The sequence below is a fragment of the Drepanopeziza brunnea genome (genome assembly GCF_022702325.1).
Source record: "Drepanopeziza brunnea f. sp. 'multigermtubi' strain 214-2 chromosome Unknown ctg7, whole genome shotgun sequence".
Classification (NCBI taxonomy): domain Eukaryota; kingdom Fungi; phylum Ascomycota; class Leotiomycetes; order Helotiales; family Drepanopezizaceae; genus Drepanopeziza; species Drepanopeziza brunnea.
Window position 1 is genome coordinate 166236 of NW_027094070.1, and position 14597 is coordinate 180832.

Sequence of the window (14597 nt, forward strand, 5' to 3'; positions counted from 1 at the left end):
ATTGCAATTCAGCTAGCTATTCAGCCAATTCCTCAGCTAATTGTTCAGCTAGTTTAGCGATCCTTCTTTTTGCGTACCTTCTAAACTCGGATACAAGAGCTACGCCAGCGCACTCGGCCTCGATACATTCAATCCCAAGCTCAAGAAATTCAAGAATACTTAGCTTCTCTAAATCGATACGAAAACCGACCTTAACATAGCTTTTAGCTAATTCAGCAAGACTTGCTTTTACACCTTCGAAATATCGATACTCAGCGCTACATTCAAGTTAGAGATCTATTTCCCGCTTTAGCTTTGCAATCTCGAGCTTCGTTATAGAACTTCCCAATTCAGCAACCTCAAGCTCTTCGGACCTTCTCGACTCGGCCTTAATACACACAATCTCAAGCTCCGCGCTCCTTTCCGAATCAACCTCGATACACTTACCAACCTGACGATGATGACGATTGGCTTCCCTCACCTCGACCTTCCGTACCTCGATTTTCTTCACCTCGTTTCCAACAAGCTCAACAAGCTCAACAAGCTCAACAAGCTCAACAACCTCAATACGATTACGACTACGAAACAGAAGAGCAGATTGGCTACGCAGAGCAAATCGAAGAGTTACGAGAGGAATTCGAAGACAATTCCGAAGATCAGAACGAGGACGAAGAAGACTACGAAGAAGACTACGAAAGCGACTACGACGATGGATACGATGATGGAGAATGGTGAAATGCTCGATGGATAAAGACAAGCATAAGATTAATACTGTATTTGTATACAAAAGTGATGTTTTCAAGCTTTGCTTGGACATGGATCAGCGAGACGGGACGATGCCCGTAAAAGGAAAAGTAAAAATTGCTAATGTGGGAATGTAGGTCACGTGGTTACGTGGCTACGCTAGGTAGCCGGCCTTGGCACTAGAGTATAAGGCTCCTTCAGAGCTTTGTACTAGAACCTCAGACTTCACGAATACAATTGGTACCACTATATATTCGTACTTCTTATTCGGTACCTGTGATACCGACACTTCCACTCAAGATGTGAAGTTGATAATCAGTGCGCTGACTTTCACCTGCGGGCTCTCGGTAACAGTCAAGACAAGCAAGTGTCCCAGGTCAAGCAAAGCACTTCTAAAGCTCTTGCAATTTTTAATTATTACGGCCGCTATACTATGAAAAAAAGGTATGACCGCGCCTTTCAAAAAGCGCGCGATTAGGTTTTAAAAGAGATAGAAACCGATGACGGAGAAAAGCAACGACCGGAAAATGAATCTGCTTTTACGTTAGCACGTATCTTCGAAGCCAAAGAACCTGCTTCACGGAAGGCTGTATTACGTATATCGAGCTAAAAAGAAGAAGCGCAACCTCATAACAACTCATTTTACGAAGCAATTCTTTTTTTAAACTATAACAGAGCAAGCTTCTATCGAACTTTAAAAAGCACACCTCATTTCGAGAGAACACCTCACTCAACCTTTAGCAAAAGATTAGAAAGAGTAGGAAACGCAAAAAGACATCGCGAAAAAGTATTGCCACGGAGGTTCTTTTGCTGCGATTAGTGATTTAAAAGAAGGAATTTAAATTCGCACGGAAGCAAGGAAGGTGGCGGCGCTACGAAAGGCTAAGAAAACGCTTTAAGCGGCTATTAAGAAATCTAAAAAGCTCTGGAAAATGCAAGGTACAATTATTCGAAAAGATAATACAGTTTGAAAAAAAAACGAGTTCGGCTTATACTACGTCCCAGGCGTAAGTATTACCCCTCGAGGGTAGGGTAAGCAGGGGTTTTAAAGTGGAAACTAGACTTTTGAGGCACCCTCGAGGGGTAATACTTTAGCCCTGTACCGTGGTAATAGCAAAAATTACCATCCCCTCCCCCCCCACCTCCCCCCACCTCCTCCGAATTACGTAGTATTACACCCTTGAGGGTGCTTCAAAAATTTAATTCTCACTTTAAGCTCCGTGATTACTCAATCCTCAAAAGTATAATGATTACGCCTGCGACGTAATACTACTACTAGCTTGCTTGCGTTCAAAAATTCAATCTCAAATCGAGAACTTAATAAAGCATTTATTGCGATCGAAAAACGATCGCTTAACGCGCAAAAGTTACTTTCAACTATTTTACGTAGTATATAGTCTAACGATCAAAAGTTTAATTAAAAAAGAAACGAATGACCATATCGATTTTCTTAAGTTTAATCTCTTGATTGAGATTAGTAATTCGCAAGTAGAAGAGCCGAATAATAACGAATTCCGCGAATCGAGTTTGATTAACAGTGGTCTATAAGAAAGCTCGGATATAAAGTCAAATGTAAAGTCAATTAATCTTATTCGAAGGAATACCGAATTTTGCTTAGATATGATAATCGTCGGCTCGCTTAGGTGGGCCTCCTTTCATCCTTTAAGACTGAGCCGACGATTAGTTGTCAAAATACGTTGCGTTACGCATCTTTTTTTGTGTATAGAATGCTGGTATTTTCGGTGCTCTGACCATTTGAAGTACCGGTAGGAAACTTGCTTGACCTAGGATACTTGCTTGTCCTGATTGTTACTAAGAGCCCGCAGGTCCAAGTCAGCGCAATGACTATTAACTTCGCAAATTTTGGAAAGGCTAGGAGAGCTTTTAAAAAGGGGGGCGATTTCAGCTCCTATCTTATGCATCTAGTTCTAATATATAAGCAGATTTAAGCTTCATAGTTCAAGTGGACTACTTCCCCGAAGGTGGGATTAGTAAACTCTTTCTATTATGTTTTTTTTTCCCCCCAATTTTGATTCTTAGTTTTGGTGCGGAAAAGGCCTTTATGCATCGTAACATCGTTAGTACTGTACTGCTGTTACTATTGCTGGAATTCGGCAAGTTTGGCCAACGGATGGAGCGCTGCTGAATTGAATTCAAATACTTCATACGGCCCTTCTTTATCTCTTTGTTCGGGACTGGTAATGGTTATGTCCTTGAGTTCTTTCACTTATAATCTCTCACTTCTGATCTGTCACTTCTGATCTGTCACTTCTGAGCTCTCACTTCTGAGCTCTCACTGCTAACCTCTCCCTTCTTACCTCTCACCACACAAATGCTCGCCCCCACGCATATATACATACGGAGATCCCTCCCCACACATGCGTGCGTTAAATTCCCGCCCTTTCGTCCAACTCGCGGCCGGTTACGGAGAGAGAGAGAGAACCACGTGCTGACCACAGTCCTGCTAGCTAGCCTGAAGAGATATGCATTTTAGGTAAGGTGGACGAATGTGTCTGCCGTAGACTAAATACTCTTTTAGATATTTCCAGTCCCTTTGTATCGCTAGGGTGACAGGAGAAGGCATTCATGGGTTGATTGAGCACATAGTGGGTGGTTTAGGAGTATTGATTAAGATGTGAGTAGGATGCCGGTTTTGCTTTGCTTTGCTTTGCTTTTCGAAGGCTGGGAGATTGGACTGTAGGAATGTCGGATTGAATAGTGAGTGAGATAAGAGTTGGCCAATGATGAGGAGGTTGTCGACATTGGGTCCTCGGTTGCGAGCTTCTCCTCCGCAGTCTATCTAAGACAATTTCTGAAAGGAGCGGAGAACCAGCTGATCATTTCAGCTAGTGGCTATCATCCATCCGGCTCCTCTAAAAATGCCCTTACATTCCACCCCGTTCGCAAAGTTGCATTTGCTTGAAAACAAAATCCGTGGAAGAGCGCATTTTCGTCAATCTACATTGTTTACTTGCCTTACTTCTCTCGCTTCTAGCAGCCTTGGTCGACTCTTCTTAAAGACGTCCTGTCCTATAAAGGGCAGCGAAACTTATGGCGAGCTGGCAGGGGAGGTTTCAAAGCGAGAGTTACCAGCTATCTCTTCTGTTCCACTCCTTCCTCAACGTCGTATCCATAGCACAAAAACTCGCGTAAAAAGGGGGTGGCGAAAGCTTAGTCATGTCGACCAATCCCCGTCGCGTCTAACAGAGCGCGTCATATAAACACAACCCATTCCATTCCCCATCCCTAAGACCTACATAACAACAACAACAATAACAACAATAATAACAACTATTAAATCCACTGGTGCCGCGAGCAACATCAGCTCATCAAAATGCCTCCCCTTAAATCAGGCACCTGCGCGAGCTGCTCAACGGCCAACGTCAAGCTCCGCACCAACCCCTTCACCAACGCGTCGCAATGCTCCGAGTGCCGCGACGCCTCCATCATCGGCATCACGGATATCAAGTCCCGCTTCAAGCTGAAGGAGGACGACCTCGAGGGCCTGAATATGAAGACCGAGCCCAAGCCTGCGTTTCTCGGCGGGCCGGACCGCAGATGGTATCTGGTTGAGGAGGTGGAGGGTAGGGCTGAGGAGGTGACTCGGGCGAGAGGAGACGCGAAGAAGGAGAAGGAAGAGGCGAAGAACAAGGCCAAGGAGGACAAGAAGAAAGAGAAGGCGTCTGCTGCATCTACGCCGAAAAATACCAAGGGGGACAAGAAGGGAGGGAAGTCGCCCGCTTCTGCTTCTACTGTCACGCCGAAGGCTAGCAAGCGGAAGAGGGACGGAGAGGAGGAGGAGGAGGAGGAGGAGGAGGAGGAAGACGGTGTGGCTGCAGCTCCAGCGGCGGCGGACCCCCCTGTGAAGCGTGGGCGCGGCAGACCTCCTAAGGCTGGGGGACCGAAGCCGCCCAAGAAGCCGGTATTAAATCCCGACGGGACGAAGCGCGGACGGGGACGACCACCGAAGGCGAAGGCCACAGCAGTTGAGAAGGCCCCGGTAGATGAAGATGAGACCGAGTAGATGTGCTCCACGAAGTCGGGCTGGGATCTTGAGTGAGCGAAGTTTGTTCCGCATCTGAGCCAGAATTATGGCTGTGTATTGTTATGTTGGACTGGGTATGGGCTTTACTGCTCGCGAGGTGAGCATATGCATCGCTATGTATGAGTATGCTTCTTCAATTGTTTTATTTGATATTAATTATCTTCAGCTCTCACAAGCAGCCGTTTGTTTGTTCAAGCAGCAAGGTAGCAGCGGTCACATGCGCACTTGTGAACGTACATTAACTAGAGCTAGAGAAGTTCACTCGTTGCATTATCATGATTTCAAAGAGGGTGAGCAGATATTTCTAAAGGAGTTCTGAAGCCTATCCTTATGAACATTTCTCGTCCCCAGGACTAGCAGCTAGCTTTTCGGCAGCTATTCACTCATAGAGGAGGTGGATTACGCAGAATTAGAGTATCGATCAAGGTCTTTCTCTATATTTAGATTTGTTATGCAGAAGCAGACCTGCAATGCGCATTGCAGTTTCTAGTATTATAACCTTATACCGCACGACAAGATTCGATATACAAGGCAGATTTCGCCAGAATACTACGACGATCATCAGCCGCTACAACACCTACAACGCTCATGTCTTCCGTCCTCGACGGGTTCACTCATTTGCCCCTCGACGGGTGTGGTCGAAAGCAATCCTCAAGTGCCGCGAACTCCTCAAAACGTCCATTCCACGGTTGCCTCGAGGGAATGAAAATTGATTCTACTGTCGAGGATAAGAGCATAGATGCCAGCTATAAACAAATCAACACTCTTCTTGCTGAAAAGTCTCGTTGTCGATCGGCTACTATCTTTCTCTCTCCTCATCGCTCTCTTTATTACTTGCTAGCTTGCTTGCTTGCTTACACAGCGTCTTGCTCCTCTATGAGTTCTTCGTCGTTAGGGAACTGCGTCTTCAGCTACTCTATCACTTCGAACTTCTCTTTGTCTACAGCTGTGGTCCGGTTGGCAATTATATATTTCATTCTTACATTAGATCTGAATTTCCTGCCTGCCTTACCGGGTAACAGGATCGAGATAGCTCTAAGGTGTATTAAAAGTGAAGGGTTGTCTAAGCCGTCAACTTTGAAGTCATAGTCAAGCTTGTCTAGCTTAAGTTCGGCTAGCATTTCGCCGTCGTAATTCTTACATCTATCGAATCGAAGCATCTTAGAGTTGGATATCCTTTTTATTGCCTTAGGTGATATAGGAGTAGTCTTAAAGGAAAGAGTGAGGTAAGGGGTTTGCGGTTGGTAGGGTGGTTTAAGGCCTTATCCGAGTCCGGTTTATATTGTGGAATCGGGGTCGTAAACTTTGATTTTTGTGTTAAATATGAACTGAATAATTTGCTTATCGTGTAAGGTAGTAGGTGGATCTTAGGAAGGTGATCTTGATAAGCTAGTTGTATCTCATTATGCCGTTAGTAATGTTACGGACCTTGTTACCCATAAGTATATTCGTGATCGGAGTTTTTCTTTAAAAAGTGAGTTTCGCTTAGCCTTCGAAATGATTGAGGCAGTAGAGAAGTGGTATATAAGTGAAAGTATGTCTTTCTAGGATTTAAAGTGGTTTCGGTAAGCAGTTGACGGGTTTAAGTATGGTTCATAAGTTGATCTTATCGTAGGTTTGAGTTGTAAGTTGTGGGCTATAGGTTTTGAATAATAGTAGTTGGTGTTAAGCGGTTGATTAGCTGTATTATTATAAGTTCTTAGTAGTGGTGGTTAAGGATTAAGAAGTGTTTTCGTAGGGTTGATTGGCTGGTAGTGCTATTATTGCTGTTTAGTATTGTTAGTATTGTTGGTATCTGCTTGTATTGTTTTAATTATTGCTTGATTGCGAATTAAAGAGGCTGCATGTTCGGTCCTTGCGTGTATCACCACTTTTAAGTGGAGGGAGGGAACGCGTTGTATAAAGAGGATGATATTTCTAAGTTCTCCTTGGTAAGAGAAGTCAATGTACCTCCCTAGCGCGCACGTGCTCCTAGGGGACCTGATGGCCTCATGCCATCAAGTATGTAGACTGGTCGAAAGATGTAGCACCGTCCCCGATCGTCTGCGAGCTTGTTTTCTCTCGTATAGAAAAGGCCCCGGCCTCGCCAGCGAACTCATTGTCTCTTTTTATTCGTTTTATTTTCCCCCGTAGCGATTTCCGTAAGATTATTAAAAGTTTCCTTTCCTTATCTGTGTTTGGGTTTGGGAGGCTGTATGCTATGATAGCGGCGGCTGTCGACGGCCGGCGTAAGCGAGGATTTATTGATGTTGTCGCATCGGCCCGACAACGGCAGCTTGAGAAGTCACCTCCATGGCTGTCAGTAATTTTCGAAAAAAAAAAAAGAAAAAAAAAGTACCTCTATTATTTCTGGTATTTTCATTTCTGTGTACTTCCTTCTACGAGATGAAAAAGCTATAGTTATCTGGGATTCCGAGAAATAAAATAAAATATCTAGCTCCTTCTATTGCTAGAATCAAGGTAAGAGATACATTGTATGATATACGGCAGTGAGACTCTGCTGCCTGGACTCGGATGGCCATCGACCTTCTCTCTCTCTCTCTCTCTCTCTCTCTCTCTAGTGTGAAATACAGCACGAAGTGGCTCTTCTATCCTGAATCACAAAGCCGTGGAAAGTTCACAGTTTTGTATGTATTCCGTTCTATGGATTTCGACTTCCTCTTTAGCGAGATCGACTCCTTGAATAACACTACCCAGCTTCTCCACCGGGCTGCATGCGAGGCCTAAGTCCGAGATACGATACTGCGCAATAGAAAGCTTGCAAAGTAAGTATGTACATGTCGCTAGTCAGTGACCACGCTATCATTGATGACAGAAGAGGACTTGAGCGATAGCAACAGCAACCCAAGAGGAAGGTAGAAAAGCCTATAAAATGTAGAAGATAGACTGAATAGAGCTGAAAATGGCGGAAAGGGACGAGAGGAGATGAGAGCGGTGGAGAGCGCTGCCAACCATTAGCTTGACGGATAGGCAGCGTACCTATGCATATCCCTATATCTCCTCCACTGCCAGTGCAGATGCGTTTGACCATGAGCCAGGGGGGGTCTCAGCCGCCGTTCGTTCTGTGGAAGTTAGAGTTAGAGTTCAGTAGGCATTGCTTCCGGGAAACCTGCCTTTCCGGAGTCATACTAGACACATCCCGAGATCTTTGAATAACTCCTCTACCAAAAGATCAAAATTACAGTATTGGCATGTATGGTGCAAATGGTTCACCGAGGTAGGAGGGGATTCCGTAGATTGAATAGAGCTTTTTGAATTCTATCGAAGGGACTGACGATACAAATATATATATCCCTTGGTGCGGCAGTGCGCCATTTGGGCGAGGTCATGTGAGCCAAGACCTGGATGAAGCCTCAGGCATACATAGCTGCCCCACCCAACCAGCTTGGGTGGATCCTGAGGCATGCTTTAGACTATGGCTGTTCCGCACAACAGCATGTATTCTGTGGCAGATGGTAGTGCCAATGTCATTGCCGCCTCCAACTTCGATAATGTAGTTTTTGTACCTGTTGAAGTTCCGTATCCATAACCAATAAATACCAAAGCCCATCCCCAAGGTGTCCTTTGGTTTGCAACCTCCACTGCGCTTCACTTCACTTCAACCCCTCCCCCCCTCTGCTCTCAAGCAACCCAAACACCATACCTCCCCCTCCGGCCCCCTCTCCAAACAACACCCACTGCAAATCTGATCCTTGTGCGGCACTGTCATACCTCCCTTATTCCCTTCTATCGCATCCAGATCCTCACCTCCGCGCTTATCCTTCTCACCGTACCCGAAACTACCATCCTGCATCACCATGTGATCATCTCCCATCTTCCCTCTATCAACAGCAACAGCAACACCAAACCCAAGCCTAGTCCCAATCCCGGGCCCCTCACATCTCCTCGTACAGATATAACACGTTCTCTCTCCGCAGCTCTCACAGTCGCCAAACGCCTCCAGCTCAGCCTTGACGGTCGGTTTACGGCGGCAGACATGGCAGGGCCTCAGATCAACCTTTGAAGTCCCTTGCACACTTCCACTCCCTCCTGAGGCTTTCATCCCCAGCTTCTGCACCACTGAATCGGCGTGAGCGGCGGTTTGATCAAAAGCCAAAAGCATGTCCTTCCTAGACACAATGCAGCCACTAGCATCTGGAAGTCCGATCCGCTGCCTCTTAACATTATGCTGCGGCTGAAATTTCCTGCTGCTTTTAGGGGTAAGCAGAGTCCGCTGGCTGTCTCTACTGAGTTCCGAGACGTAGGGTTCGTAAGAGCCGCGATGGTCGTAAGGGCTGCGGTTGTGCATGTCACTATGAACTTGTTAGTGAGCCTCAGCTTGGGGGAGGGGGCAGGGGGGAGGAAAGGGGTATACACACGAGAACCTCATCGGCGCCTCATGCTCCTTCTTGCTGCTTGTATTTCCAGCTCCAGCTCCGATGCCACCAACGCCATCCTCTCTCCTTCGTTTCTTGTGGATGCTGGCAGGCGAGAGGGAGACCGCGAGAGGTTGTTCTGCTACCGATGGCATGGTTACTGGGTTCTGGTTCTTCTCTCCTTGGTTTATTCCCTTCTTCAAACTTCCCCTTTGCTTGCTAATGCTGGGCACTATCTCTCAAAGGCAATGCGTCCATATGTTTGAGAGAAATTCAAAGAAGAATACAGATCATCGGTCGTGCTCGTTCGTGTGTGCAAGTCTTGATGAGCAGCAATACTCACACTTAAGTCGATCCAGGAGGGCTCTCTAAGCTTCATAGAGCTACAATAAAGGCTAGCTCTGCTGGTCCGAGCTTGACTTGCCGGTGTTTACAAGGGTCAGACGGAAAATCTAAAGGCCGATCGATGACTGATTACGGCATGACAGGGTGAAACAAAACAAACCAAGACAAAAAAAACAACAAAAACAAAACAAAAAGCAAAAAGCAAAAAACAAACCAAAAAGCAAAAAAACAGAAACAGAAAAAGTGACAGCAACAGACCAGATTGAGCCAATCCAAATCAAGCCGCCTTACGTAAAAAAAAGCAAGCGGAAATCATCAACCTGCTGCACCGCAGCCAAGCAACCTAATCACTCACATTTCCCCCAAGGAAGAAGGAGAAAGATAATTCCGCCAAGAAACTATCTCCGTATTCCGTACACGCCTTCAGTATACGGAGGTGCAAGCCCAAGAGTTTGTCACCGCCTAATTCTGCCCGCCGGTCCGAGAATCCGAATAAATTGGCGGGCAGAATTAGGCGGTGACAAACTTTTTAGGGCTTGCACCTCCGTATACAAAGGCTCTCTCTCTCTCTCTCTCTCTCTCTCTCTCAACCCCCCGCTCTAATCAATACTCACTACCGGTATATCTATCACGAACAGATTAGTTTCAGAGAAAGGAAAGAAAATCCTCCATCATATCATATCACATCCTACATTCACGACGGAATGATTCCATATTTATATATATATACACATATTATATAAACAGGGCAAGGGAACTGCAGGCAATAAATCGCATTTCTCAAGCGATAGTGATAGTAATGGCCATGGCGATAGAAAACCCGTCAAAAGTCAATCCAGTTTCGCTTTCAAGATGAATGGATCAATTGGGTAGCTCGAGCGACTGTAGGCGTGCCAGGGCCCGGCAGAGATGGAAGGTACCTAGGTAGGTAGGTAGCTGATCTCGCTTCTGAATGACAGGCAACCGGATTTTCAAAACCGGAGCCTACATGCCTACCTACCCAAGTCCCTTAAATCGATTACTCCTGCTTGTACAAACTACCTGTATAATGGACTCCATGAGAAGCCGACACGTAGCCGGTCTGCTGATCCTTTCATGTACGCATTAACCTAAGTAATATACTCCGGACGTCTGATCACTACTTCAAAACATATTATCCAATTCAATCTCCCATCCCCCATACCCGTTCCCCCTTCCCCCGTCCCCCGTCCCCCTTCTCTCTTCGCCTTTCCCTCTCGACCTGTTTCTCGGCTCAGTACCTGCGAACCATCACCCCACCCATCCAAACCTAACCCTCAGCCGCTCTTCAACCTCACGAAATTACTCCAAGCGCAACTACAACCCCCCGTTCCGCCATCAAATCCCCCTAGTCCCGGCAAACTCCCATCGTCCCCAAAGAGGCTCGGCGCCGGATTAAAAGCCTGCCCGCCAAACGCGCGATTCTCCCCATTCAGCTTCCCGCTGTCCAGGATGACATTCGAGCGATCGTCCAGCCCGTAGCAGTACACCATCTTCTTGGCGGGGTCGCCGCCGTGGCGGTCGGTGGTGATGGTGATGGGATAGGGAAAGGAGCCGGGCTGGGTGAGCCACGTAGCAGCGCTCTCCGTGTCTGAAGGAGAGGGGTGAGAGGGTGGCTGAGAAGTAGTAGCGTTGAGCAGTTGAGCGGTGCCGTTCATCCTCGTCCACATCTGCACCAGGAACCGCGTCTGGCTCCACGTACACCTGAACTTTGCCTCCGCCTCTGTGGAGCCGCCGTTTCGGTCAGCGGGCACTTCCCCACTATCCAAGTTGCTGCTGTTCAGCAAATCCAGGCTCTTCAGGAAGATAGAGCGGTCGAAATACGTGTAGAAGCCGTAATGCTCTGTTGGTAAACCGCGATCATACAGACGGATGGGCTGTTGAGTTGGGAACGGGAGCAAATTTGCTGGTGCGGCCGTCTTGTCCGCGTTTAGAGATGGAAGTGGGATGATCGACGACAAGTTTGGGAAGAGGTCTGAAGGGCTCGAAGCTTGGCGTGCTGAGAGCGGTGGAACGGAGAGAGAGCGCTTTTGAAGTGCGGAGTTAGGAGATGGGAGGAACGAGATGTAGAACGGTGTTGGCTCGCCGGCTTTATCATCTGAGATGATGCCGTCCGTTGAGTTGCCAAGAAAAAAATCCTCGGCAAAGGAAGGTGGTGCTGGATTCGGAGCAAATGCGACAATCTGACGAGATTTGAGTAGAAAGCTTCTGACGATTTGTCTCGCAAAGACAGGCCCTGAAAGTGCGCGCCGATCTACCAGATTTGGATTCCCCGTGACATTGGTGAATGTAGCATTAGTCGAACTGCTGTTATCCCACTGCACATGCAGAAAGAAATTGGGCTGATTCGAGGGATTAGGTGCAATTGATGCCTGCAGCTCTTTGGGTACATCACAGCTCCATTGTGTAGCTGGAAATATGCATCCAGTATTGGTTCGGATGTTGACTGGAGCAGCAACTGTTGACATCCCAAGGAAGATGGGCGGGAATCCGGTAAGGTTAAGCCATTGGGATGGTTCAACGATCGTATTTGATTCTCGGTGTAGTGTACTTGCGAGACTCACGACGATGATGATCATCACCAGAAAGCCAACTGTCAATCCGATGTACCATCGACGTCTCTTGCGGCCTTCGGGTCCAGTGCGTCCGTAGCATCCCCTGTCGGGAATGCAGCCGCGTCCCCTCCACCAGCCCCCTACTCTTCTTGCAGCCGCATCTTCCTTCTCGTGTCTCCTGCGTCTTGCTTCTGCCTTTGTTGGCATCTGAGGAGGCGGTCCATAGTGTTCACCCGTGACAGGCACGTCCATGTGTCTAATAGGTAATTCTGGATATACAGAATTCAGATTGATTGGTCGACGGCCGACTGGGGTCAGAGGTACTTCAGACATAGGGATTGCACCCGTAGATGACATCGCTTGTTGTAGCCCAGGACTCATGGGGCCCGGAGAAGTAGGAGATTGGATACCAAGAGCATGTCCTGGCGGGAACACCGCCTTGTACTTGACGCGGACAGGAGATGGAGAGTATGGTGGCGGTGGCCCAGCAGATGGCGATTGTATATGTTGCCCATTCCTGCTTTGTTCAGCCCTAATTGCTTCAATACCTATGTTGACTGCCTGAACAGTACTATAACGTTCATTGGGATCTGATAAGCAGGGCTGCACAAATGGATTATTGCCTCGGAGTGGCCTTGCAGGCGCGCCGCTCAGGACCGGTACCACCCTATCCGTTGTGGAATGAAAGCTAGAGTTAGATCGAGCCGAAGCAGATGTATTCTCTCGGCTCAGCTGGCCAGCTTCGGATGCAATGCTCGACACGATGGCCGTCCCAAAGCCTACCGTCCCAGAGAGAACCATCTGGAGAGTGCCCGAAGAAGTTTGCGGCTTATGCCGAGTCTCTCTGAGAATCGGCGATTGACCGGCTTGGTTTCCATGTTTCGGGTCTGTGACCCACCACTGGTCCGAATTATCAGACGTAGAAGTCTCCGGGGTCAATGGGGAGAATTGCTTCTCCCACATCTTCCCACTTCTTTCGTGATCCTGGGCTTTCGTTGCTGCGATTGCAAGGCTTGGCAGATCTGGAGGCGCCTTAGTGTCGGTATCCCGGTGCGCAAAAGTGTTTGATCTTGTCAGAAACGGTGTTGTAATGTAATTCCACCATCCTCTCGACCGTCTCCGAGTCGCGACTGTACTTATACTTGCATGGCGCTCGCAATTCGATCTGGTATTCACAGATACCGCACGAGCTGACTTTGCAATGACGGGACTTTCATCCTCCTCAAATACTGTGCATGACGAGACCACACGAGATTTACGGGTTTCATCCTCGTCGCTCCAGGTGGCCACATCGACCGAGTCCGGAGAGAAATAACTTCTCTGAGCAGCCACTCGTTGTCTCTCGTCCTCGAGAACCGAAGCAGGCATTTGCGGCACAGGAGGTGCATCTTTTGCTGTATATCTATCATTGGCTGAATATAAGCTGGGAGTAGGACGGACGACTCCTTGCTCCGTTGGTGACCAAAGAGAAGCTTCTTTTGCAGGTGTAATGATGATAGTTGGAGTATCGGGTGCGCGACTCACGGGAGTGCGGATTTCGTAATTTCGGACTATTCGCGATGTTTCGGATGCTGCTGTTTGTGGACTCAGGGTGTGTCCTGTGGCGTCCTCGGTAGTTATAGATAAACCGATAACTATCGGGCGGTCGTTTGGTGATAACTCGTCGTTGCCTCTCGAAGGAGACGAGTCCAGCGTGTCTGAACGCTGCCGCTCCGAGATAGTAGGAATCACTGGGCTTGCTAAATCTGAAGACGAGGACGGCACAGCCGATAGAGAAGGCGCAATGTTCGGCGCCCTGGTCAGCACCTTGTTCTTCTTCGTCTTCCAAAACCCACTCGACTGCGAGGATCCCCCATTCAGCGCCTGCAGCGCAGCCAGATCAACGAAGCATCCTCCCATCTGAGGCGCCGTCCGAGAGGGTTGTAGCTGTACCGGTGTTTCCTCTGATTGATGCCGAGAGAAATTCGTCACAACTTTTATCCCAGCCTTTGCATTCTGCTTTTTCTGCCGTCCTTTCGACTTGTCTCTTGACAGCTTCTGTACAGAGTATCTCCTGCCTGGTGGTTTCCGGCTATGACTGCGATTCTCTGTCTTGAAAGTCATCCCAAGACCAGTGGGCGGCTTGGGCCATTCTGTGATTCGGATTTTGGAACTTGGCTCTTTTGCTTTGGGCGGCGTGAGGCCAGAGGTAGCTTCTTCGTTCCACCATTCATCGTCGTCGTCGTCGTTGTCGTCCGATACGGGCTCGAAAGGATTGTGGTTGTATTCTGCGGGGGGGGTTTTCCTGGAGGCAGCCGGCCTCGTGCTGAATGTGGAGGAAGTAGACATATCAGAGATCAACAATTAATGTACCGCGAGGTCGTAGGAGGACCTAGATGCTGTTCAGTCGAAATATATATCGCGGAGATTTCGGTATGGCCTGGCGTTGGCGGTGCTTCCCAAAGAATTTAAGAAATTTGGACCGGTCGCTCTTGTCTCTGGTGTAATAATTTGTTTCTGCTGAAGGAGAGAAAGGGTGACCTGGGGCTCGAGAAAATTCAAGATCTAGTAAGGCTT

The 14597-nt window shown here is 47.8% G+C and overlaps 4 protein-coding genes across 4 annotated transcripts; 2 read left to right on the forward strand and 2 right to left on the reverse strand.

Moving 5' to 3' along the window:
* Positions 1-436: 436 nt before the first annotated feature.
* L3040_004601 (uncharacterized protein) lies at positions 437-730 on the forward strand (the record flags this gene model as incomplete). The annotated part of the gene is made up of 1 exon (XM_007287922.2): positions 437-730. One exon carries the CDS (start codon positions 437-439, stop codon positions 728-730), a length of 294 nt encoding a protein of 97 aa, XP_007287984.2.
* A 3327-nt stretch (positions 731-4057) lies between these two features.
* L3040_004602 (uncharacterized protein) lies at positions 4058-4747 on the forward strand (the record flags this gene model as incomplete). The annotated part of the gene is made up of 1 exon (XM_007287923.1): positions 4058-4747. One exon carries the CDS (start codon positions 4058-4060, stop codon positions 4745-4747), a length of 690 nt encoding a protein of 229 aa, XP_007287985.1.
* A 2744-nt stretch (positions 4748-7491) lies between these two features.
* L3040_004603 (uncharacterized protein) lies at positions 7492-9278 on the reverse strand (the record flags this gene model as incomplete). The annotated part of the gene is made up of 5 exons (XM_066156254.1): positions 7492-7525; positions 7748-7830; positions 7882-7896; positions 8412-9060; positions 9127-9278. 5 exons carry the CDS (start codon positions 9276-9278, stop codon positions 7492-7494), a joined length of 933 nt encoding a protein of 310 aa, XP_066011679.1.
* A 1485-nt stretch (positions 9279-10763) lies between these two features.
* L3040_004604 (uncharacterized protein) lies at positions 10764-14369 on the reverse strand (the record flags this gene model as incomplete). The annotated part of the gene is made up of 1 exon (XM_007287925.1): positions 10764-14369. The coding sequence occupies one exon, from the start codon at positions 14367-14369 to the stop codon at positions 10764-10766; it is 3606 nt and encodes a 1201-aa protein (XP_007287987.1).
* Between the last annotated feature and the right edge of the window lie 228 nt (positions 14370-14597).